Raw genomic sequence first — 26,207 nt, 5'->3', positions numbered from 1 at the left:
AACTCTTTGATTCTGCTTCCTCACCTTTAAGATGGGAGAATACTGCCATCAGGCCACTGTGATCAAATGCAAGAATATAAAATTCTCTGGAAAGTGTGAGATCCCATACAAAATGTGCCTTTAATGTTCGTCACAAACTTATTTCTAAGCACTGTATTTTTAGGCAGTGTGGACAAACATTTAATGTAATTGGAATTCAGTAACTTCAAATGTGGGATGGTTTTCAACAAATCTTAATCAAGGACATGCCAGCCACTGTGTCAGTCCCTGAGAATAGAGCAGTGAATAAAACAGACAAGGTTCCTTTGTCATGGGCCTTATATTCTAGTTGGGTTGGAGAGGGAGGATAGGCAATAAATAAGTAAACAAATAAGTTCTTGTCAGGTTGTATTAAGTGCTATAAAGACAATAAAAGAATGTCACGTAAAGGTGACCTGCCCTCTCAACCAGTGTACCTTCTTATTTCCATCAGTGAAGTAGCACAGGGGAGAAGACCATGGCCTCTCGAGCCAGACTGCCTGAGTTCAAAACCACCACTTACTAGCTGAGTGACCTTGGGCAAATTACTTCACCTCTCTGAGCCATTCCCATTTGCACAATGGGAATAAGAATAGTCCCTACCTCATGATATTGTTACAATTACTAAATCAGTTAATTATTGTAAAGTGCTTGCAGCAGTGCTTGTTTTATTGTGAATGCTCAATTAATATAAGTTGTTGTTATTAACGTGTATTGGTCACTGATAAAAAGTATTTTGGAGGAAGGGATCCAAAATGGAGCCATGTGCATATTACTTGAAACCTCCTTCCTGGCTGATGTTGATACCATCAGTTTCAATTCTACTTAATTGTGATATCTTCTTTACCTTCACTGTAAGGATGTCAGGAGAGACCTTTTCAAATATCATGCTGAAATATAGAAACATTATGACCGTTCCCTCCATAGAGAATCAGATAAAGTTAAGCATGTATTAGGATCACCTAGAAAGCTTTTGAAAAATAGTTACACCCTAACCTTCTCTTTGAGATGGACAAGAGAGGGGAAGAAGCAATCAAAGTCAGAACCCTATTTAAGGATCCATGTCCAAACATAATTAGGATTGTATAAAGATGGCTTGTGGAGAAATGAGTGCATGGTCATAGGAAGGGTTTAAGCATATAAATCATTTTTTCAGGGCTGTTGGGAATCTTTCTGGGTGCCTGACCACTTGATGTTTCTGATTTGATGACACCTTGTGTATTCTGACCTATGGAGAAGAAAGATACATGCTAGATATTTTGGGCAATAGCAGAAACTATTGTAAGAATTCACACTTAATTTTCGAATCTGAAATGAAATCATTAAACTTTCAGCTTTTCTTTTATTACCGAGTATAAGAAATAGAGCAGACATTCCCACCCCATCCCTGAGTTTCTTCTTATCCCTAACATTTACTCCCAGCCATGAATATTACTTCAGCCCAAGAATGATGATGCTGACAACACCATTGACCTGTGACAACTATCCTGGTGTAGTTCTGGGGGAGGAGCAATATTACCATACTGTTTCTCACCTACTCTGTCAAGTCCAGGGATGACTGATGCTTGGCCATCTGATGATATAAAAAGATATCCATTTAATTACCCAGTCGTCATCATCACCAATGCAAAGATGTGGGACCAGTCCTCCCTCTCCATTCCATACCGACACCTTAGGCTGCCTTTTAGGTGTATTTTTCCCTTTTGTGTCTGCTCTTGATGTTTGTGTGAGTGGGATTTCGTCTGTATAAAAATGTAGAAGAGAAGCTAGTAGGATTTGTCCTACCAGTACACTCCCATATATAACCCAGGACCCCACCTGTATTAGTCTACTCATGCTGCCATATGGAATACCACAGACTGGGTAGCTTAAACAGCAGAAATGTATTTTCTCACTGTTCTGGAGGCTAGAAGTCCAAGATCAAGGTACCGGCAGGGATGGTTTTTCTAGTGAGGCCTCTCTTCCTGGCTTGTAGATGGCCACTTCTCACTGTGTCCTCAGTGCTTTTCCTCTGTGCTCATGCACTCCTGGTGTCTCTTTTCTCTTCTTATAAGGACACCAGTCCTCAGATTAGAGCCCTATTCTTATAACCTCATTTAACCTTAGTTACCTCCTCAAAGGCCCTGTCTCCAAATACAGTAACTTTGAGGGTTAGGGCTTCAAACCATGATTTTGGGAGGACGCATTTCTGTACATTACGCCACCTTAGGAATGGACCTGTCTGTGAAGATAAATTGGCCCATGAATATATCCAAACACCTTTACACTACTTGGCAGAAACATTCAGTATATGCTAAACACATTATAAAGGAAGTAGAATAACTATAGTTGTCAGAAACTGGAACACTTAAGAAAAACTACATTTATTCCATATGAGTATAAAATAATTCATTCTTTTTACAGTTTTTTAATATCAGTACTTGATTATAATTAGTTTTCTTGTTCTATAAGAAAGATTTTACAAATTTGTTTTTTTAAGTGTATTTGGGGGAAATGCTGTTTAAAATAAAGCTAACTTATTAATTCAGTTTTGCATATATTGCAGCTAAGTGAAGGAGAGACAATCAAGCCAGCTGAAAATTCAGAGAATCTACTTCATCCTGTAATCCATCGTCAGTATATTTATTTTTTATCTAGTAAGGAAACTAAAGAAAAATTTATGAAGAACCCAATCAAATATATCCGCCAACCCCAACCTAAGCCTACTATGCCCATTAGGATTGCACTTCTGGGGCCTCCAAAATCTGGGAAAACTACAGGTAAGGGTGTGTTTGCCTTTACTATCCTTAAGCATAAAAGAATCTCCTGAAGACCAGGACCACTTTTCCAGGAAGATAGCTATCAAAACTGACTCAAAAAGAGACAGAACACGTAAATAGGCCAATAACCATTGAGGAGAAGGCATTCAAAAATATAGCCCCACTCCAAAACAGCCCAGAATCAAATGGTTTTGGAGGAAAATTATGTCAAACTTTCAAAGAATTAAAAATTCAAGAGATACTTACTGTGTTTTTATAAGCTTTTCCAGAGCAAGGGGAAAGAAAATAAACTGACCAATTTATTTTCAGTTTTTTTTAAAGTAAAGAATATAGTCCATACAATTAAAAAAGTATAAAAAATATAAATTCATTTTTAAATTAGCATGACCCTGATATCAAAACCTAACAAAGATAATACAAAAAAAGAAATTACAAATGAATATTATTTATAAATATAGTCAAATAACAGTTATATTAAGATTTTATTAGCATAAAAATTATATTTAAAATTTTATAAATATAATCTGTATTAATAAGTTAAAGAGTGAAAATCCATTATCTTAATCATTACTGAAAAAGGCATTTGGTAAACTATAATGTTTGAATTTTTTATATCTTGAGACTTTTTTTTTAAGGCAAATAGTCCAACAATAGGTGAGTGTGGTATTTCAAGATGACGTGTGACATGATAACCACATGAACAGTGGTTGGTCGCAATGATAATAAAATGGGAAAGGGCAGATACCAGAGATATTTAAAAAGGAAATGACAGGACTTAATGACTGACGGCATAGAGAATGAAAGGGAGAGATGAGGTCAAAGATTAATTTTCACCAGAAATAATAATAGGGAGTTTTGTGTTTTAGCTCTTCAGATGAAAAGTGTGTTTTCCCCATTTAAACGTCTTACCATGATTAAGAGTCTTTAATAGTTGTGTTCTAAAAGTTCACAAAGATAATGATATTTCCCAAAGAAAGCTGTACATTAACATTCAAGATCCCACAACCACAGCAAAAAGTAAAATGTAGATTAGACAATCTGATTCCTCGATTTTTGTTGAAATAGAGGTTAATCTTTAAACAAAATGTCAAATTGTAAATGCTTAATTGTTTTCATAGCTTAAGAAAAATAGGTGTGACTCTCGCGTTTGTGGCAAAGCTGAGATGAAGCCTTCTGCGGCTCTCACAGGGGAGTTGCTCCCGGGTGGCCCTAATTGTGGCCAGTTAACCTGTATTCCCCATGGGACCAGATGAGTCTCAGTGTCCTCTACACACTGCTGTCTCCAGACCGTGATGAAGCAGGGTCTGTAGACCCTGTCAGAGCACACCCACATTTAACAGTAACTGGAAGCTATTATCTGTGGTCTCACTTAGCAGAAGCAGAGGCCAAGCCTGAGTCCTCTTTCAACAAATGGCAACATCTATGTGCCCTTGGACAAATTATTCCATTGCAGTGGGCTGCAGTTCCCTCATCTATAAAATTGGAACTTCAATACCCGCTCTATGTACTTGATGGAATAGTGGAAAATATCAAAAAAAGTCACAGAAGAAGTATTACCTCATAAGCTGTAAATTACTATTAAAATGTCAGATATGCCATTATAATATTTAAAAATTACTTCCTAAGGATTAACTGCCGCCTAACTGTATAGGGTAAGCTAGCCTGATTGCAGCCTGGAGTCCGTAAATGGACAGATAGGGAAATGGTTTAATCTGGTGACACAAGGAGCACAAAATTGTTATTTTGGACATAATACCAAATATTAATAGTACACATAGGATGCCTTATAAAGCTCTCAAAAATGCTGCTACCTCGTGCAGAAGGAAAAGAACCACTTCAATGGTTTGGTTATAGAAAACCTCACGGAGTTGGCTCACTAACCAGACCCATCAGCCACATACCTGAAGTGCTAATAATGATCGACCTTTGAACAGTATTAATTCAATAAGATGTCGCAATTTTAATTTTTGAAATTTCTTTGAGGAATGTGAAGATTAGTTTGCTGTTGATGTCAATTAACCAGAATCTGAAACTGAGATTAACTGATGAATTTGTGAAACGGAATAAGTTTAAAGTTTTAATGTTTTTCAGTTGCCAAAAAAATTTCAAGTGACTATGGCTTAAAGCGTTTGTCAATAGGAGATGCTCTGCGTTATGTATTAAACCACCAACCAGACACAGAGCTGGCACTTATGCTAAATTGGCATCTTCATAAAGGAATGACAGCGCCTGATGAACTGGCTGTTCAGGCCTTAGAATTATCTCTGATGGAAAGTATAAGTAACACTGCAGGGTAAGTGGGGGCCGTGGAGGTGGAGAGGGAGTGGGATGGAGTTACATCTCTGAAGAAATTACTCGCTGGAATGTAAAACACTTAATCGTAAACAGGGTTTAAAGCTCTTGTAAAGTGTGTGTGATGTGCTTCTCAAACTCTGGACACCTATATGGTTACATGTTTTAATTTTCTGTCAAGCTAAAACTTGGCTTGAACACCAGAAGAGCCAACAGGCCACTTCCCTCCCTGCAGCAACCCCTGAGCTGTCCAGGAGGCTCCAGGTTTACACAATCCATAAGGGTGGCCTGTGCGACTTCCACAGCCCAGCAGAACTCCTCACTGCCCCATGGAGTGATGAAGGCGTGGCCCTCCCCTGTCCCCCCAGGTGGTACTGGTCCCGTGGAGATGGTCTCTCTCTGGCCCAGCTCTCTGCACAAGAAGCAGCGCCCCTCCCTTGATGCTGCATTTGGACAGGAGAGCCCTGTGCTTGAACTGGTCTTCAGTTTACACTCCTCCGCTCTACCACGGCTTCCCTGGCACAGCCAGTGGTCCCAGCCAGTAGTAAAAGCCGATAAAACCTAAGGCCCTGCTCTTGAGCCCAGGTCATTGACTTAAAATCTTGCTGATTTACTCAAGGCTGTTTTATATTAGGCGCCTCCTTGTCCTTCCCTACCACTGGTCCTTAATCAAGTCTTTGACAGTTCTAATTTCAGTTATCGGGGAGCAGATTCTGGACTGTCAAGTTTTTTCCCCAGAGAAGGCCCTGGGACTTAAGCAAATTGTGTTACCTCCTTCCTGGCATTCAGCTTTGCATACGAGGGATCTTAGTGAGGACAACGTTGGTTAAATCACAAAGGTTTTATTTCACCTTAATACCAGGACAGTAACTGCCCAGTCACGCTGAATTTCCCTAATCCTGAGGGCCTCTCAAGTGATCCTTCACAGGACAAAGGAGTTGAGCTACTTTCCATTAAAAACCAACAATGGCGGGCTTCCCTGGTGGTGCAGTGGCAAAAAAACAAACAACCCAATCCAAAAGTGGGCAGAAGACCTAAATAGACATTTCTCCAAAGAAGATATACAGACTGCCAACAAACACATGAAAGAATGCTCAACATCACTAATCATTAGAGAAATGCAAATCAAAACTACAATGAGATATCATCTCACACCAGTCAGAATGGCCATCATCAAAAAACTTAGAAACAATAAATGCTGGAGAGGGTGTGGAGAAAAGGGAACCCTCTTGCACTGTTGGTGGGAATGTAAATTGATACAGCCACTGTGGAGAACAGTATGGAGGTTCCTTAAAAAACTACAAATAGAACTACGATATGACCCAGCAATCCCACTACTGGGCATATACCCTGAGAAAACCATAATTCAAAAAGAGTCATGTACCAAAATGTTCATTGCAGCTCTATTTACAATAGCCAGGAGATGGAAACAACCTAAGTTTCCATCATCGGATGAATGGATAAAGAAGATGTGGCACATATATACAATGGAATATTACTCAGCCATAAAAAGAAACGAAATTGAGCTATTTGTAATGAGGTGGATGGACCTAGAGTCTGTCATACAGACTGAAGTAAGTCAGAAAGAAAGAGACAAATACCGTATGCTAACACATATATATGGAATTTAAGAAAAAAAAATGTCATGAAGAACCTAGGGGTAAAACAGGAATAAAGACACAGACCTACTAGAGAATGGACTTGAGGATATGGGGAGGGGGAAGGGTAAGCTGTGACAAAGCAAGAGACAGGCATGGACATATATACACTACCAAACGTAAGGTAGATAGCTAGTGGGAAGCAGCTGCATAGCACAGGGAGATCAGCTCGGTGCTTTGTGACCGCCGGGAGGGGAGGGATAGGGAGGGTGGGAGGGAGGGAGGGAGACGCAAGAGGGAAGAGATATGGGAACATGTGTGTGTGTATATATATATATGTGTGTGTATATATATATATATATATATATATATATAAAAAACTGATTCATTTTGTTGTAAAGCAGAAACTAACACACCATTGTAAAGCAATTATACTCCAATAAAGACATTAAAAAAAAAAAAAGAATCCGCCTGCCAATGCAGGGGACACGGGTTCAAGTCCTGGTCTGGGAAGATCCCACATGCTGCGCAGCAACTGAGCCCATGAGCCACAACTACTGAGCCTGTGCTCTAGAGCTCGCGAGCCACAACTACTGAAGCCCGCACACCTAGAGCCCACGCTCCGCAACAAGAGAAGCCACCGCAGTGAGAAGCCCACGCACCACAACGAAGAGTAGCGCCTGCTCTCAGCAACTAGAGAAAACCCGTGTGCAGCAGCGAAGACCCAATGCAGCCAAAAATAAATAATTTTTTTAAAAAAACAACCAACAATGGCAGCTCAATACATCCTCAAGTTGGCTTGCGGGCTATGTTAATTTATAATCCTCTCTGCCATGGAACTTAGAACTAGTTAGTGCCTAGAGACTTAGCTGGAGAGCACTGAGGGAGGACTAACCAGCCCTTCCTGGTGACGTCAGCCAGCAAGCCCAGCTCAGGCACTTCAGAGTCGGTTTCCTGACTTTGGAATTTGCAGACAGCCTTTAGTCCTCTTCTCAGTTTGCTAGTGGCACTCATTACCTTAGACGGTTGGACTAACAAATTCTCCATCATTTCTGCTCAGAGGCCTTATGGGTCCTGATGGAATGGTTCTCTCCCAGATACCATAGGGCTCTCTCACCAACTCCCCATCTTCCCTTCCACACCCAGCCTCCTCACAGAATTTTACTAGAAAAGCAAGCTTAGAACACAGTGTTTTCCGTATTTGCTTAGTCTCTTACTAAAATACTATTAACTGTGCCAGGACCTTTTTTCTTTTAATTTTAAAACATTTTAATGTTCTTCTTAAAATCTTGATTTACAAGACACCTTGTCTTACTGCCACTGACCTTTCAGTACAAAAATTTTACACTATCTGTTTGCTATAAAACTACAACATTAAGATCAGGGTTGGATAATTCTTCCCTTGCTGGGCACTCTTTTATAAGGAATGTCCATTAGTCTATTACTAATTGCTTTACAAACTTGATCTACAATCTTTACGATAACTCTAAGGGTTAAATATCATTATTTTTACTATTTTTACTGAAAACTGAGGCTCAGAGAGGTCAGACCAGGTTTCAAATCTAAGTCTGTGTGCCTCTGAAGCCTATACTCTTTCCACTGTTTCATGCTAGAATAGTAGCACCAATTAAATAATACAATGTTCAAGGTATTATATGTATTATCTCTCAAAGTCTGCTAAAACCTAGCTCTATGATGCTAAGTGTATGAATCAGAGCTGTGTCTGTATGTATGCAGCCCTCCTTCTGGCTCTTGGGCTGACTGAGGTTAAAAATATAGAGATAAAGGGAGTTCCCTGATGGCCTAGTGGTTAGGATTCCGGGCTTTCACTGCTGGGGCCCGGGTTCAATCCTCAAGCCACACAGCCAAAAAAAAAAAAAAAAATAGAGAGACAAAGAGGGCAAGGTGACAAGATTAATCAAGTTACATAGGAACAGTACGGGGCTAATCTTAAAGATAGACTGTTTCCGGAAGACAGAAAGGAAGGTCTGAGAGAAAAGACATCTGGAATTTTTATTTTCACGTTTCTCCTTATTAGTGTTGTCATTGATGGATACCCTGTATCTAAATATCAAGTGAGTCTCTTGGAAGCCAGGTCAGTCATCCCGATGGTCATCTTTGAGTTGGATGTGCCTTCCAAAGAGATTTTCAAAAGATTCCTCCTGGAAAAAGAAAAGGAACCAAGGTAATGTATGTGATGAAAACAATGATAAAGGAATAAACTTTACTCAACCAGAAAAAGCAGGTTTTTAACAGCTTTTTCCATTCCTTCTGTTTCTCTATTAGTTTGCCTTATCCATTGCATAACAGCTCACAGATTATAGCTGTCAAGAACTCAAAGTACCGCAAAAATATTGATGAGATTAGGCAATATTATCAAGAACAACATCAGAACTGGTATGTGATTGATGGCTTTCGCAGCAAATGGTGGGTATGGAATGAAGTCATTAAGAAGGTTAAAATGGTGAATAAACACATACAGATATACCTGGGAAGAATAAAAGCAGGTAAGAAAACGTGTAACTCTGAAAACACAATAAAATGTGAATTTGAAGTCTATGCATGCCTAACTCATGTTACCATAATTCATTCAATGTGAACATTTGTTCCCATGACCTTAATCAGTATTTTAAATACATAGTATTTTCCAATTATGTGGGCATGTATATTTGTTCTAATAAATGACTGCCTCTACTCAAGCTATCAGCTTAACTCTCCAGCTAAGTCTCTAGGCGCTAACTAGTTCTAAGTTCAATGGCAGGGAGGATTATCAATTAACATAGCCCGCAAGCCAACTAGAGGATGTATGGGGCAGCTATCATTTATTCAATGTCTATGTGAACCTATCACCTAAAAACAAGACATGGTTTCTCACTAGAAGAGTTTATGGTGTTTGGAAAGCCATGTAAGAAGCTAGTTTCAAGAATGGTAGTTATACGAGGGCAGGGGTCTGTGGAGTGACACTTGGCAAAATTTTGTTTAGGAATCTAGAATTAGTTATTTTTACTATTTACTATGAAATTATAGTAGTATGTAAATGTTGATTCTATTAAAAATTTAATTTGAACATAGAATGTTTTTAATCTATATTTGGAATCCATGAAAGAAAATGTTTGATTATATATTCCTAGAAGTTTCTTGATTTTTCTCCCCAAATACACAAAATAGAAGGGAAGTTATCTATATCTCATATCTCTAAAAAGAGTGATGATGCCAAAGAATTTGTCTGGAGGGGTTTCACAGACATCTGGCTAACGACTTTGTTTAACTTTGGAAAATACGGAGAAGGTATAAGGAGGTATGAGGGAGCAACATGACGCAGAGAATCTTATACGAGGAAAAATGCAGTGAGGAGTCTGATAATAATGGCTTCATTGCATCTTGATTTGCTTCATTATTTGGGCATCACCAGCATCTCTGGTTCCTGTTTGTCTGCAGACTGGGAATTTGTTTTCACCTGAGGATTACAAGGGATGAAGATAAGAGTGCAAGGGAAGAGAGAACTGAGTTTTAGAAGCCTACTCCCAATAAGTTGTGGATAGCATCACACTAGTAGAACATTCCACAGCAGGCTTTGAAAGCAAAACTTGTGCCTCATTCATCTTTCTGTTACCCTACTTCACCTTTCCTGCCTCAGATTGGGTTGCCTGTAAACAGACTCATGATGAAAAGTTGTGTGCAGAAGCTTTATCAGGAAGTACTCTCAGGAGTCGAGTTGCCAGATTAAGCAAATAAAAATACAGGATGCCCAGTTAAATTTAAATTTCAGATAAATGACAAGTAATTTTTTAGTCTAATTATTTACCAAATGTATGGGACATATTTATACTAAAAACTGTTCGTTGTTTATCTGAAATGCAAACTTAAATGGGCATCCTGTATTTTATGTCAACTCTAATTAGGAGATACACCTGTGGGGAAGTGAGGCTAGTAGAACCGAGCAGAGGGAGAAACTAACCCGCAGTGTGGTGGAAACAGAAGCCTCCCTGGATGCTATAGGGAAGCACTAGAGCTAGGATGGACCTTCAAAATTTCCCACACTGAGGGGAGAGGCCAGGCTTTATATCCTCCCATTGGCTTGTCATTGACCAAAGGTCACTCCAGGAGGGGGTGTAACCTGTAACAGAGGGGCCATTCCCAGTGCAGCTGTGATCCGTTAGCACAGATATTTCCAGCAGCTGGGGGGTGGGTGCATCAGCCCTGAAGAGAGGGGTGCGGATGGGGCACCACAGTATCCACTACATTATTCCAGATATACTTGCCTCTGCCTTGAGTAGTTTAATCTAATTGAAGCTGCCCTCTTGCTTTCCTGCTTTAGCATCTACCTGATAATCTATACCTGATTGTTTGAATTTAGCTTTGATTTTTTTTTTTATATTCTCCACTCGCTTTGTATGTTATTCAAATAACCCTCCCCTGTCAGGGGGCCAGTTTATTCTCACTAATGAGATGGAGCAAGGTCAGGGCTAGAAAACTAAAGAGATTCCTCCTCATTCTGCCTCATTCCAGAAAAGGATATATAGACATTGCCACATGTCATCAAGACTATCCCAAGAATCAGAAAAAGAGATACTTGAGTGTCTTTTAGGAATTAAAGTGATTTGAGTCTAAATTACCCTGTCACTAAACCTGTCAGGATTGGTGAGGTCAGCACATCTGAGCTAAAGAGCAACATACAAGTGTAAAACTATATAGTACCATACAGTATAATATTATAGCACTATATAATACTATATACTTTAACAACACTATTATTATACCATATTACTGTGCGTTATAATACTTATAATAATATTACACCAATGTAGTATTATAGTGTAATATTCTTTTTAGGAAAGGATGGTTGGGGCTTCTTAGCCTTTTCGTTTGTATCATAAACAATGGATGGAATAGTGGATTTGTTTGTCTATTGCTTCATAACAAATTATTCTGAAACTTAGCAGCTTAAAACAACACACACACACAGTCACTCACAGTTTCTGTGGGGCAGGAATCCAGGCACAGCTTAACTGGGTCCTCTGCTTCAGGGTCTCTCACAAGGCTACAGTCAAGGTGTGGGCCAGGATTAAGATCTCACCTGAGGGCCCTAATGGGAAAGAATCCACTATCATACCCATTCATGTATTGTTGACAAGATTTCGTTCCTTGAAGGCTGTTGGACTGAGGGCCTCAGTTTCTTGCCAGCTGTTTGGCCAGGGGCCACCTTCAGTTCCTTGCCATATGGACCTTTCCAACATGGCAGCTTGCTATACCAAGTGAACAAGATAAGGCAAGAAAGAATGCCAACAGGACAGAAACCATAGTCTCATGTACCTGTTTTAGTTTCCCAAGGCTTCTGTAGCAAATTACCACACACTGGGTGACTTAAACAACAGAAATGTATTCTCTCACAGTTCTGGAGGCCAGAGGCCCCAAATCAAGGCATTGGCAGGGCTGTCCTCACTCTGAAGGCTCAAGGGGAGTATCTGTTTCATTTCTTTCTCTTAGCTTCCAGTGTTGCCAGCGATCCTCTGCATTCTTTGGCTTATAGACACATCACTCCAATCCTAAGGATTACTTTTATGTTTACACTGTCACATAACAAATTAATCCATGATTTATTCTTCATAATTTTAGTGTTAGTGTAAGACCTTCCTTGGCATAATAAAAAAAAAATGAAACTTTTCACTGGTGAAAAGGACCATTAACAAAATTTATTGGGATCAAAATTTACTCATTATAATTAAGATGTATAAAAAAGTAATTTTATTTTCTGTAACATCCCATATTGTTTTGGAGTCCCAATTCTAGTGGAATACTAGAGAGAAAACTCTTAAACTTGTCCATTGAATGAATTTGGGGGCTTTTTTTTTTTTTAAATAGAGTTGTTAGGGTAAACCTAGTTACTTTTGGGAAAATGTTTCTTCCCCTGTCTTGGGAGCCGTCAGGGCACAGGGAGAGGTTTGTGTCAGTAACATCATGTCAACAAACTGTTTTCACTTCCTGAAATCTATCCCATAGAAAAAATTTAAATATGTAGCAAATTGATGTGTGTGTGTAAGTGGCTATGTATATATACATGTACATATATGTGTGTGTATATACATATATATTGTTTATAACATATAGATAGTTTATAATAGCTAAGAATTAAAAACAACCAAAACATTTATCAACAGATAATTGGTTGAGTAAACTATATGTACATTTATACAGTGGAATACTGTGCATAAATTAAAAGGAATTAGGTAAATCATATAAACTGATATGGAAAGGTGTCAAAGGCCATGACTAACTGATAAAAGCAAGTTGCAGAATAATGTTTACAGTATAGTGGCACAAGCATCTTATATGCAAAAAATATATATATGTGTATATGCAAATGTATAAAAAAATCTGAAAAAGATACAAACTCAACAGTGATTACCTCTCAGAAGGGATGTTGGATTGAGAGGATGGAGGTGTGAAGAGAAGTTTTTACTTTTTACTCTGTGGAATTTTACAATGTGTACTCCTTTGTATAGTACTAGCATAATTGAAATTATTTTCATTTTGAAAATGATTGTGTTTTCTCTGAAAAAAAAATAATAGTTAATCTGTTAATAACAGGAAAAGCCGCCTGCATTGACAAGTTATGTATCTCACCTGAAGAACTGATTTCTCGCCTGGGCGAATTTGGACAGTTCTGCCCTGTCAGCCTGGCAGAATCACATGAATTAGTTGATTGCTCTTTAACTGATTCCTTGGAATTTGCAGCAGAGTTCAGAGGGCACTATTATAAAATGAGTTCTCAGGAGAAGTTGAATGTAAGTTTGTTCCTAACTCCAAATATTTACCAGGGAAAGAAAATACCGGTCTCAGAATTCACCAAACAGGAAGGGGTGGGCACAGCTGGGAACACCCAGGAATTGGGGACCAGGAGACCCAATTTTGGAAACTGTGACCCTGGATTCAATGAGGCAGCTCAGAGTCCAGTCCTAAGACTGCATCCCAAGACATATTTTGGCACAAAGCAGAAGTTCAGGGTCAGTGATGGACCCTCCACCTGGGTCAGCTTAACAGGTAGGGAGACCCAAGGGTGAGCCCGCCTGTGAAGGGGATGCTGAGCATCTGGGTGGGGATTCCATTCAAAGGGTGCAGAAGGGAAGTCAAGAGTCAGTAGAAATGAAGTAAGACCAACGTATGTCTCCTGTGCTTTCAACTTTTTTCTATCACTTTAATTTCCTGTGTACCATATATTGCTATTTAATGCAACAGAATACAGACTTGTTCTGATATTATAATGACCATAATTTGGTGATATAAAAAGGGTGTAGTTGAAAACTAATCAGGTGCCTCTGAACATTTTATTTTCCTCTGAAGAATTTGAATTTTTTATCACTTTAAGAAAAAGACATTTATTTCTTCCTGCTTATTTAAATGATAATCACAGAATTTTAAAACTGGAAATGACATTAGAGGTCATGTACCTGGTCTGCTCCCTTCATTTTAGAGTGATAACTGAAGCTGGAGAAGCTAATTCACCTGCCAAAGGGCACCCACCTAGTTAGTTATACTGTAGGACAGGAAGACTATGCACTCCAGTGCCTGGGACATAGTAAGAGCTCAACAAATGTTTTCTGTATAAGTAGATGAGTGAGTGAGTGAGTGAGTGAGTGAGTGAAAGTAGGAGAGACCTTACATGAAATCACTTGCAAGTATTACTATAAGGCACTTGCAGTCAGGGAAGGAGCTATAGTAGCGCAGAAAGCAGCTCTCAGATGGTTTGAAGGACGAACATTGCTACTGAAAATGGGGACAGTAGCAAGAGAGCCTCAGTGGATTCTCATTGGCATAGTATTCCTGTCTCAAGCGGTCACGTTGCTGTAATCTTTTCTTATAGAGATTTTTGGAGAACCCCGAATTATACGTGCCTCCATTAGCACCTCATCCTCTCCCGTCTGCTGACATGATGCCCAAAAGGCTGACACTGTCGGAGCTGAAGAGCCGGTTCCCTAAGTGTGCCGAGCTCCAGGGCTACTGTCCAGTGACCTATCAGGATGGCAAACAAAGGCAAGTCCTTGCCCTCGTGCAAGTACAGGATGACAGCTCTACTCGGAATAAGTGGTCCATATAACAGTCTTAACATTTTGATCAAAAGGTCACTATTGCTTAACTGGAAAATGTTCTATTTCTTCCTTGAGTGGCAAAGATAGAAAAATAAAATATTTTGACACTTTATTTATACAGTACTGCATATTAATTATACAATACATAGTTGTTTTTGTTTGTTCCTTTGTCTTTCAGATACGAAGCCCTAGTACCTGGTAGCATTCACTATGCTTTAGAATATCGTGATCGTATATATGTCTGTGAGAGTAGAGAAAAACTTGAGAAATTTTTGAGGTGAGACCATTCACTAAGTCACAAACATTTACTGAATATCTATGTTAACTGCATCATGCTGGGATAGATATATATGTGAGTGCACACACACACACACGTGCATATATACATACACATAGCCGAAGGGGCAGCAGTTACTTACCTACTGCCAGACATTTCTGTTTTTCACAAGAAGCTGGAAACCAAATTTCTTCTTACATTTATCTGATTTTTAAACTTTTGTGACTGATTCTGTTTTTTAAAAATTACAATGTGGATCAAATCACATCTGCAGATAGAATTTGTGCAGTAGTTTGTGACCTCTAGTGAAGATCAATGTTTGAAGAAATTTAACAGTAAAAAGAGAAAAGGCGTTAATTGCTGGAAAGGATATAGGACTGAAGGAGTGAAGGAGTGAAAAAAGGATTTTCTTTTTTCTTCAATGGGAAAGGTACGAGCATGTTAAAATGCAGGTGCCTGGGAAGGATCCAATAAAGAAGGAAATGCCAAAGGTGGGAGAGAGAGAGAAATTGCTATTTAAGATTTCTGGAGAGAGGGTGGAACAGGGATGCAAAGAATGTGTGGAGACTGATCTTACCTGGGAGGTAAGCTCCAGCGTGGAGAAAGGAGCCTATGTGTGGCTCTGCTTGTGGTGAGGAGTTGAGGAAGTTTCATTCTGATGCTTCTCCTTGGATAGCCTGGCCCCCATGTGGGGGTTACTGGGAGGGTTAGAAATGTGAGGGCAATAAAGGAAGCTTTATATAGTTGCTGTGAAAAATAAGAACACTGAGGAGAGCTGAGCAGGGCTAGGGACCCAGGCGAAGCTGGCCGTCATGAATTTCTAGGAGCCCCAGTCTTCCCACTTGTATCATTTTCTCCACCGGAGAAAAACAGGCAATGAATATTATCTTTCAGCTGTCTCTTGTGTGTCCACCTTCCTGTGTACACACAATGAGCACATCTGTGGGCATCTGTCTAATGGATTTTGTGTTCTTAGGTCACCACTGAAATACTGGGATCAGAAGCTTCCTTACAAACTTCCCCCGTTAAAGGAACCGATGTATCTCACTAGTCTGCCTTTGCCTGGATATCTCGAACAGGTTCACTTACATGAGTTTCTATGTATAGATTTTAGAAGACTACAGCAATCTCTTCTTTAACAATAATTTTTATTTTGGTAACAATGAAATTCAAGGCAGAGTTTCCTGATTTTAAGCTGCAAATCCACTTTTTTTGTGTGTGTGGTACGCGGGCCTCTCACTGTTGTGGCCTCTCCCGTTGCGGAGCACAGGCTCCGGACGCGCAGGCTCAGCGGCCATGGCTCACGGGCCCAGCTGCTCCGCGGCATGTGGAATCTTCCCGGACCGGGGCACGAACCCGTGTCCCCTGCATCGGCAGGTGGACTCTCAACCACTGCGCCACCAGGGAAGCCCTGCAAATCCACTTTCAACCTATTTTGGTTTTGAGTGGTTATGAAAATAAAATGTGAGAAAAGCCCCTGTTTCCATAGCTAATTCCCAAATACCTGCACTACAGTGAAAAAAGAGTAAGATAATTATTTACATCTGACTTGTAGTTTGTTTCTTATTTTGAATTTCAGTGTCTGTAAAACTTTTTCTTAATTTGAAATGTGTAAATTCAGTCTCTAAGAGGTTTTTTTCCCCTGGTCAAAAGAGTTGAGTTGAGGTGTCACCACAACTGAACCACCAAACACATATTTTGCTCAAAATCTGGATGAAGCTATCTACTCAATCACATCTTATTTCTCTAAATATACCTCTTTCTGAATATAGTCAAATTTATCAGTAGCCAAACACTATTTTAAAGGGTTTTAAAAAAAATTTTCTATAAAACAGTTGCCTACGGCACAATTTCATACCTTTCTTACAAATTCCTAATCCTAACTTTGCTTTTTTTCAGCTCCCCTATGGTTAGCTTTCAATCTAGTTTAATATCAAAAGGCAAGATGACACTCACCCAGAAAAGGGTGTTCTCTTCTTTTCCTGCTTGGGGCTCCAGAATCTCGACTGCAGTGATAACTGTGGTCTCTGGAATTCCTGGTCAGGTGGCCCAGGGTCCTGAGGGTGGGAGGCAAGCTGGCCAGTTCTGAGCAATGGAAGCAGAGATGGGCCAAGACAACTCAAAGCCCAGTGTCCCCTCCTTTCTTTTTTAACTTTTTGTTATGGAAAATGCCAAACATATAAAAATAGAACTGTGTAATGAAATCCACGTATCCATCACCTAGCTGGCGCTAAGCCACTTTGTAGTTTTTATTTTTCCTAATCAAATGTATTTTGTGTTTCTGTCCTGCTGGCTAAGAGTTCATTTAACTATCTTTGTAAGCTCCATCCTCAACCCCAGGAGGCTATCTGAGGCAAAGAATAACTAACCTCTTTATCTATTTGCCACAAGAAAATAAAACAAACTCAAATATACACATAATCCGTTCCCTACCTGCAGGGTATCGCAACTGCTCTAATTAAAGCCATGAATGCAGCAGGATGCTTAAAGCCCAAATTCCCCTTCTTAAGTGTACAGAGATCTGCGCTACTCTATATAGCATTTCATCTAAAAGGTATGTCTTTTATTTATTTTTTGCTAGAAATGATATGCTACTCAGAACCAATTTAATATTAATTGTAGTATAATGTAATAAATAGGATTGTTGAGTTGGGTTGGTCACTTGCATGGGGTGTGTGCGGTGTTGGTAGCAAATATTTTAGCAAAAATATCAAAACTGAGTTTCTAGTTTTTAAAGCAGGGGCTACGAGTAACCTAATCAGCACTCAATAATCCATTCCATATAGGAAGGTGAATAGAGACAATTATTATCTAAAATAGAATAATCCCCCAATCTTATTTGGGATTTGGATATCTTCTTGGCCATAGCTGTGCAACTCAATCACACACGAAGTTCTCCTTCTCTTTAATATAATGATTCACTAACCTAACAAAAAACATTCACAGTCCTGTGAAATTTTCTACAGCCTTTAATCCCAAAGGTTCTGAGTACACAAGAAAAAAATATAAGAAGAAGATGGAGCAGTTTGTGGAGAGATGTGAACTCATTACATACCTGGGTGCCAAGATGACCAGAAAATACAAGGAACCTCAGTTTAGACCCATTGACTTCGATCATAAATTACAGACCTTTCTCTCTCTCAGAAATATAGACCCAGTCAATGGATAGAATGCTTGGGTAACTGCACCCAGAATCTTAAGAGTTACCTGAAAGGGATAAAAAGCAAATAGATTGAAAATCTGGCCCTCCCTGACGTACTTTTCCCTCCTGAGTGATACAACACGGCTGCGAGACTTCAGATGAATTCAGACCTCTGCCAGCCAGGAAGGAGTGCTCTTCTGTAAGCCTAAGTTTTCATATACTTGTAAAGTTTATTGCTCTTGGCCTGAACTTTGAGGTTTTAACAAAAGTTATTCCATTTAGAATTCCATTTAGAATATTTAGGTAACTTATTTTACTTAATGAATCTACTGTTCATTTTCCTTTTTAATATTTTCAGCAGAAAAGTCAGTCTCTGTTAAATGTAGTCATTTATGCAGTAAATGTTAGAAAGCTTCAAGAAACAAAATTAACATGGATATAAATAAAACAGAAATATTGGTTACACTTTTAACATAGGGAGTTGTTGGTAAACTTCATGAACCTAAAGACACTTTATCATTTTCCCAACAAAATAAATGGATTTTGAGGTAACTAAATGGCTGCTGCTTTACTTGATACATTATTCTGTAGTTAGAAATCGCCTGGATATTTGAGAAGGATGAAATCTGGAGTCTTTTCACATGACATTATCAAGAAGTATATGCTAGAGGAAAATTACTAAATTGAATTTGAATGAGATTTTAAAAATAAGATTATCAGTTTTTCAGCAGGACTATAAGAAATCTAGCATGTGAAATAGCAAGATTGTCTCTGTAAAAAAATGAAAGGTACAACCATTATCTTATTTAACCTTGGGTAAATCTCAGTTTCGACGAGCCTTTGTTTCTTAAACTCTAAAATGAATGATTTAGCTCTTTCTTCCCAGCGTTATTGAGGTGTAATTGACAAATAAAATTATACATATTTAAACTTTACCACGTGATGATTTTGATATAGGTATACCTTGTGAAATATTTACCACAATCAAGTTAATTAATGCATCTATCATCTCACATCGTTACTTTGTGTGTGTGTCTGTGTAGTAAGAATGCTTAAGAATCACTGTTAGCAAATTTCAAGTATCATGACAATATTATTAACTACAGTTACCATGCTGTACATTAGATCCTCAGAATTTATTCATCTTATACCTGAAAGTTTGTACCCTTTGATCAATATCTCCTATTTCTCCCCTCCCCCCAACCCTTAGCAACCACTCTTCCATTCTCTGCTTCTATGAGTATGACCTTTTTTTTTTTTTTTTTAGAGTCCACATATAAATGATACCATACAGTATTTGTCTTTCTCTGTCTGGCTTATTTCACTTAGCGTAATGCCCTTTAGATTCATACATGTTGTCTCTGATACCTACAATTTCAACAACGTTAATTAAAAACTAGAAGCCTGTTTTATATATTTTTATATGATCTATTTAATAATAAAACAAGTTTTAAACAAAAACTAGAAGCCTATTGTCAAAGTTAGGATAAACCCCAAAAGTCTTTGAAGAGTTACTGATATACCCATAGATGAATCATTATTTTTTCAGGAGACTGGGAGCTGTCAGTAGCTGCCAGGTTTTACCAGCAACGTAAGGCACCACTCACTCTTCTCTTCACAGTTCTTAGTACTGCTAATTTACCATCTTCCCACAGTGTTCTTAACGTGTCCACAGGCCTCCTCAGCCATTGTGTTTTCTTCTATGGGTATACGAAGCTTCCTTTAGCAATTAAACCCAAACTTTATTGCTTCAGCTCCCTCACCTTTATGAAGGGCAGTAGTCATGCAAAGTACCCCCAGGAATCTCTTGAGAGGTAGGGAGTATCACACAGGCTCCAGAGCAAGTCCACACCCACTGCATATCTGCCATCTTCTGGGGACCTTGTTCTATAATATGGCTTCACTCTGAGAACTGTACAAACCCAAGGGAGTGAGAAATCTCACAGCTCATCCATCATTGTTCTAGAGCTGCTGAGTTCTGCACAGAAGTGGGATGAATGCTCCCTCTCTCCTAAGGAGGGAGAAACTTAATCCCTGAGCTGAGCAAGGGACCAAATGCCATGTGATTCTCCCTTTTCATCCCTGTCTCCACAGAGTGTCTTCCTTCAAGTAAATCTATTTAATAGAGTGTAGCAGGTAGGAGCATTGGTTAGGGAGTGGGGAATCAAATTTCCAGAGCAGCTTATAGCTCTGGACATTCCAGGTCCCTAACACTCGCATGCAAATTACAGTTCATTACATGTAGGACTCTATTTAGAATAACCACAGACAGGGCTACCATTCCAGGCTGTTTGCTGTGTGCTACTGGCTTTACATACAGTACCTTATTAAATTCTCACACATTGTATTAATACACACGAGAAGAGTTTCTTACCCAAGATCACATAAGTAGTAGAATCCAGATTCAGACCCTGATCAGACTGACTCCAGAGCCTTGCTCTTCCTTTACCACCTCCTACACTGTAAGTCCATCTCGGAAACCACCATAACCGTGTCAGTATTCCTAGGGCATTTCATTGGCCAGAGCCCTTTGGGCACTCGTGCAGGCATGTGCGTGTGCGTGTGCATGTGCGTGTACTTTAGAATATAAAAATATTACAGAAGACACAGGAAAATTTTTTCTGTTGAACCCAAGACTCCCTAGCCCCACCCCCTACATGCATTCACACCCCACCTGTAATGGTTGCAAGTTGTGTTTTCTTTAGCAAGTTAGGTCAAGAGGTCTGTGTCCCTAGGAAGGGAGAATGACATTTCTCCAATGAGAAAGGAGAACATGCATCATTTAAAAACCTGTTATTAAAATCTTTTGTTTAGAAATTATGCTTGCATATTATTATAAATAATCCATCAACTGGTGTCCTGAATACGATGAAAGAATATTCTGACTGGGTGTCCAGGGACCCTGAATGTCTTCCCTGAGTGAAGCAGTAAGAGGGTGAGTGGCCAGCCCCCGGTGCTCACTGGGGCTCAAGGCTGCTCACCCCACGCTCAAGGCTGCCACCCGACCACTTCAGGAAGAGGCTGAGGCAATGCCCATCCAAGGGTCAGGGAAAGTGCTCAACCAGCCTGTGCCTCTTACATAGCTTGTCTAGATGTCATATTTACTACAACTAAAAGAACACATAATTTCACCCAGGAAGGAGAGGTAGTGCCCATTTGACAGACCCTAAGACAAAAAGTAATATAATATTTCAGTCAGTGAAATACGGAAAAGTAGGCAAAGGATTTTGCACTTCCTTTCCAATTAACACTCGGATACATCAAGTGGATATACTATATTTGACCATTCCTATTGCTAGACTATGTACGGTTGTACTATATTTTAAAATGCTGTAATGAAACTTTCTTCACCATATTTGGGATTATTAGCCTGATATAAATTCTGGGAAACAAAAGTACAAGGTGAAAGGATATGAATTTTAAAAAACTAAGATGATGATGCTAAATGATAGTGATGAAAGTGGTGCTCTTGGGCACTCTTGGGAACACTGTGAATTGCTATTTGGAAGGCGGCTTAGTAACAGGAATTGAGACCCATAAGAATAAATGGGCGGAAAGCAGAACCTTTTTACTTTAACTTGAATTAATAGTGATATTGAACATTATTACATATGTTGGTCATCAGTTGCATTTCTTCTTTTGTGAATTATTTTTTCATGCCCTTTGCTCTTACTCACTGGGTATTTTTAAATTGTTTTGCATGAATTCTTTACGTAATATACACAGTAAATAAGTCCTGTTTTTTAGGTATCAAAGTAAGAGCTGTTCATCCTCCTCTTATGATATTGAATACTTTTCTAAGCTCTGGAAGTTCTTCTATCTTCAGAGATTTAATAAATATTCTATTTTGTTTCTTCGTGTGTGTGTGTGTGTGTGTGTGTGTATGTGTGTGTGTGTGTTTATATTTAATTCTTTAAGGCACCAAGAATTAATTTCAGGATATGTTGTGAGCTGTGGTTTTAAATTCTTCAAAACTCAAAGTAATAAATACTATGGTTTTTCAAAAACATTTTCAGTTTTATTATATATTTCATTTTATTCTCAGTGCATTTATTAAAAGTTTTCATAAATTCATTGGTGAAGGAGAAGGAGTTCAAGAACAGGGAAAAAAATGAGAGATATATTTTATATAGGTATGCCTCAGTCTCACTGTGGGTGATTTTTTTTGTTTTATCTTTTTTGGTCTTTTTGTTTTGCTTTTACAAATGAAGGCCTGAGTAGAGGTATATCTGCAAAGCCTGAGGTCCCTTAATTATGGGTGGTTCTGGGAATAATACTTAGAAGGGTAACATCTAAATTAAATGGACCTTTCAAAATTGATATTCTAACCAGGAGGTGAAAGTCATTCCAAGGCTTAAGGAACACATATATTCCCCAAACCTGTGAGCCAGGCATGTTGAAAACTGCTTAGCCTATACAGGCATGTTCATATTTACAAGGAACTCTCCCAGACTAGGGTGAGAGATAAAAATATAAACAGATACACACCACCCCTGTGTACAGGAGATATGGAGCCTAGAAACTGGAGCACTACTGCATTAGTGCTATAAAATCCCTATAAAGTGCTTTATAGTCCCTAGAAAATGCCCCATTGGCATTGAACATCGTCAGTTGCCTTTCTGTTCCCTTCAAATCCCTTTCAGTCATAATGAGCCTTGGACTCTAGTTTCTTCCAGCTACAGTTACCAGTCAACTATCATAGCCTACAAAGATGTTTTCTGATGCCCTTCGTAATGGCAAAGAGCTTTCACCAACCTTCAATTGCCAGCTGATCATGGCCCTCTCCTTCCTTCAAACTCGCGCCAAGTTCTCCATTGACTCAATCCACCCAGAAGCCAGTATGTGCTGGGCTCTGCTGATGAAGTCCTTGCAACCTCCCAGGGCCAAAGATGGAGACAAGGGTGGACAATGGATTTGGTGGAGAAAGAGAAAAACTCCCTCTTTATCTGTAAGTGATTTTACTTAAAACAATTTATAGGCTATACCCTGATAACTCAAATATTAATATCTCAAATTCTTTTCTCACCTCTGAACTCCAGACTCTTATCTATAATTGCCTACTGTGTATCTTTACTTGGTTATCTAGTTGACATCTCAAATTCAATATGTCCACCCCATATTTGTTATCCACCCAACTTTTCTTCCTCCAGTTTTCCACCAGATCAGTTAATGGTAATACCGTATACTCAGTTGATTTGGCCTCATACCTAGGGATTAACCTTGATCACATTCTTTCCCTCACTCCCACATCCACTCTCTCAACAAGCCCTGTCAAAGAGAACTACCTCCAAAATATACCATGAGTCTGGACTTTTCTCATGTTTTGCACTGATTTCATCTAGTCTCTATACCTCTACTCATGTCCCTCTAGGATCTACTTTTCATCTAGTACCTGGATACTCTTAAAATACATAAATCAGGTTCATCAGTCCCATTTTAGAATCTTCCAATGGCCCCCTATCTCAGTTAAAATAAAATCAAAATTCCTTACTCTTGGTATATGTTAATTTTATGTGTCAGTTTGGAGGGTGTTGTGGATGAGATTAAAATGTAAACCAATGACCTCTGAGTAAGCAGATTGCCCTCCATAATGTCAGTGGGTCTTATGTAATCAGTTGAAGATGTGCATAGAACAAAAATACCAGCCTCCCGAAGCAAAAGAGAATCTTCTAGCAGCATGCCTTCAGACTTCATCTACACCATTAGCTCTTCTGGGTCTTGAGCCTGCTGGCCTATACTGCAGATTTAAGACTTCCCAGCCTCCATAATCATATAAGCTAATTTCTTATAATAAATCTAAATCTCTATATATCCTATTGGTTCTGTTTCTCTGGATAACTCTGACTAATACAGCATAAAAGGCCTTGTAAGGGCCCTGCCTAACTTTTCAACATATTCTCCAATTCTTTTTTTATCTGTTCCTTCCTTCTTTTGTACTGACTAAGGACTTTTTAATTCTGTTTTCTCCTCTAAGGGTTTTGAAGTGCCTGCATTCTATTTAGATCCATTGAGTGGTTACCACTATTCTTAACATGAATACTTACTCTAAAGGCAATCAATACCTCTATCCTTAAAACACTTAATACCAATCACCAGCTCCCATCTTAAATGCTATTTTTATTCAATATTTTAGATCTAGTCTACTTGTTTGCGATCCAAATTAGGCATTTTCTTTTCATAATCAGTATTTGTTTAGATTTTTCATTTTTCGTCTCTCACCATTCCATCTTGCAACTCAGACTTTCCTCCTAGCATTATTTTCCTTCCTAGAGTAGGGTTTGTTGACAGTCAGTGATTTCAGTTTTTGTTTGTCCAAAGAAACAAATTTTTTTTTGGCTGCATTGCGTGGCTTGTGGGATCTTAGTTTCCTAACCAGGGATTGAACCTGGGCCCTCGAAAGTGAAAGCACCAAGTCCTAACCACTGGACCACCAGGGACTTTCCCTCCAAAATTGTTTTCATTTTTCCCTTGTTCCTTATGATAATTTTATGGTATACGAAATAGAAATAGACAATCTGAATAGGCCTATATTGATAATGAAACTTAATCAATAAATAATAACCTTCCAAAATAGAAAGCATCAGGCTCAGATGGGTTCACTGGTGATTTCCACCAGACGTTTAAAGAAGAAACTATGTCAGTTCTCTATATAGTCCCTTTCAGAAGACAGAAGCAGAGGGAATACTTCCTAGTTCATCCCATGAGGCCAACGTTACCCTAATACCAAAACCTGACAAAGACATTACAAGAAAACTATGGACCAATATCTCTCATGAACATAGATGCAAAAATCCTCAACAATAATATTAGCAAATTGAATCCAACAAGTATAAAAAGAATTATACGTCACAACCAAGTGGAATTTATCCCAGATATGCAAGACTGGTTCAACAGTCAAATATCAATTAATGTAGACCATCATATTAACAGGTTGAAGAGGAAAAATCACATGATCATATTAATAGATGCAGAAAAAGAATTTGACAAAATCCAACACCCGTTCATGATAAAAATTCTTGGTGAAATAGCACTAGAGAATTTCCTTACTTGATAAACAACATTTACAAAAATCCACAGCTTACATCATACCTAATTGTGAGAAACTAGATTTCCCACTTAGATCAGAAATAAGGCAAGGTTGTACCCTCTCACTACTCTTTTTCAATATCACACTGGAAGTCCTAGCTAATGCAGTAAGACAAGAAAAGAAGATAAAGTGTATACTGATTGGGGAGGAGGAATTTTTTTTTTCTTTTTTGTGGTACGCGGGCCTCTCACTGTTGTGGCCTCTCCCGTTGCGGAGCACAGGCTCCGGACGCACAGGCTCAGCGGCCATGGCTCACGGGCCCAGCCGCTCCGCGGTATGTGAGATCCTCCCGGACCGGGGCACGAACCCGTGTCCCCTGCATTGGCAGGCGGACTCTCAACCACTGTGCCACCAGGGAAGCCCGGAATTTTTTTTTTATTCATAGATGACAATGACTATATAGAAAATCCAAAAGAATCAACAACAACAACAAAACCTCCTGGAATTAATAGGTGATTACAGCATGATAGCAGGATATTAGGTTAATATACAAAAATCAATTGTTTTCATATATATTGGCAATGAACAAGTAGAAGTTGAAATTAAAAACACAATACCATTTATATTAGCACCCAAATAAAATAAGTACTAAGGTATAAATCTAACAAAATATGTAAAATATCTATATGAATAAAACTACAAAACTCTGATGAATGAAATCAAAGAACTAAAGAAATGGAGAGATATTCCATGTTCTGAGTAGGAAGATTCAATATTGTCAAGATGTTAGTTCTTCCCAACTTGATCTATATGTTCAATGCAATCCCAATCACAATCTCAGTAAGTTGTCTTGTGGATATCTACAAATTGATTTTAAAGTTTATTTGGAGAGGCAAAAAATCACAGAATAGCCAGCACAATATTGAAGGAGAAGCCCAAAGTCAGAAGACTAACACTACCTGACTACAAGAGTATAAGCTACTGTAATTGTCTTGGGGAAAGAATAG

General features: G+C 38.8%; 1 protein-coding gene across 1 annotated transcript in view; it reads left to right on the top strand.

Annotated features, from left to right (window-relative positions):
• The window catches only part of AK9 (adenylate kinase 9), a 125,413-nt gene extending 102,301 nt beyond the window's left edge, over positions 1 to 23,112 (top strand). The window contains exons 30-39 of the mRNA XM_019929566.3: positions 2,564 to 2,777; positions 4,869 to 5,070; positions 8,706 to 8,852; positions 8,954 to 9,174; positions 13,256 to 13,452; positions 14,529 to 14,698; positions 14,933 to 15,031; positions 16,008 to 16,110; positions 17,471 to 17,585; positions 17,998 to 23,112. Coding sequence (XP_019785125.2) covers positions 2,564 to 2,777; positions 4,869 to 5,070; positions 8,706 to 8,852; positions 8,954 to 9,174; positions 13,256 to 13,452; positions 14,529 to 14,698; positions 14,933 to 15,031; positions 16,008 to 16,110; positions 17,471 to 17,585; positions 17,998 to 18,200 — 1,671 coding nt within the window. The 3' untranslated portion in view covers positions 18,201 to 23,112. The remainder of the gene's footprint in view (positions 1 to 2,563; positions 2,778 to 4,868; positions 5,071 to 8,705; positions 8,853 to 8,953; positions 9,175 to 13,255; positions 13,453 to 14,528; positions 14,699 to 14,932; positions 15,032 to 16,007; positions 16,111 to 17,470; positions 17,586 to 17,997) is intronic.
• Positions 23,113 to 26,207: the final 3,095 nt, after the last annotated feature.

Source organism: Tursiops truncatus, chromosome 12 (assembly GCF_011762595.2).
Source record: "Tursiops truncatus isolate mTurTru1 chromosome 12, mTurTru1.mat.Y, whole genome shotgun sequence".
In the NCBI taxonomy this organism is placed as follows: domain Eukaryota; kingdom Metazoa; phylum Chordata; class Mammalia; order Artiodactyla; family Delphinidae; genus Tursiops; species Tursiops truncatus.
Note: the sequence above shows the minus strand (reverse complement) of the source record. Positions and strands in the feature narration are given on the sequence as shown.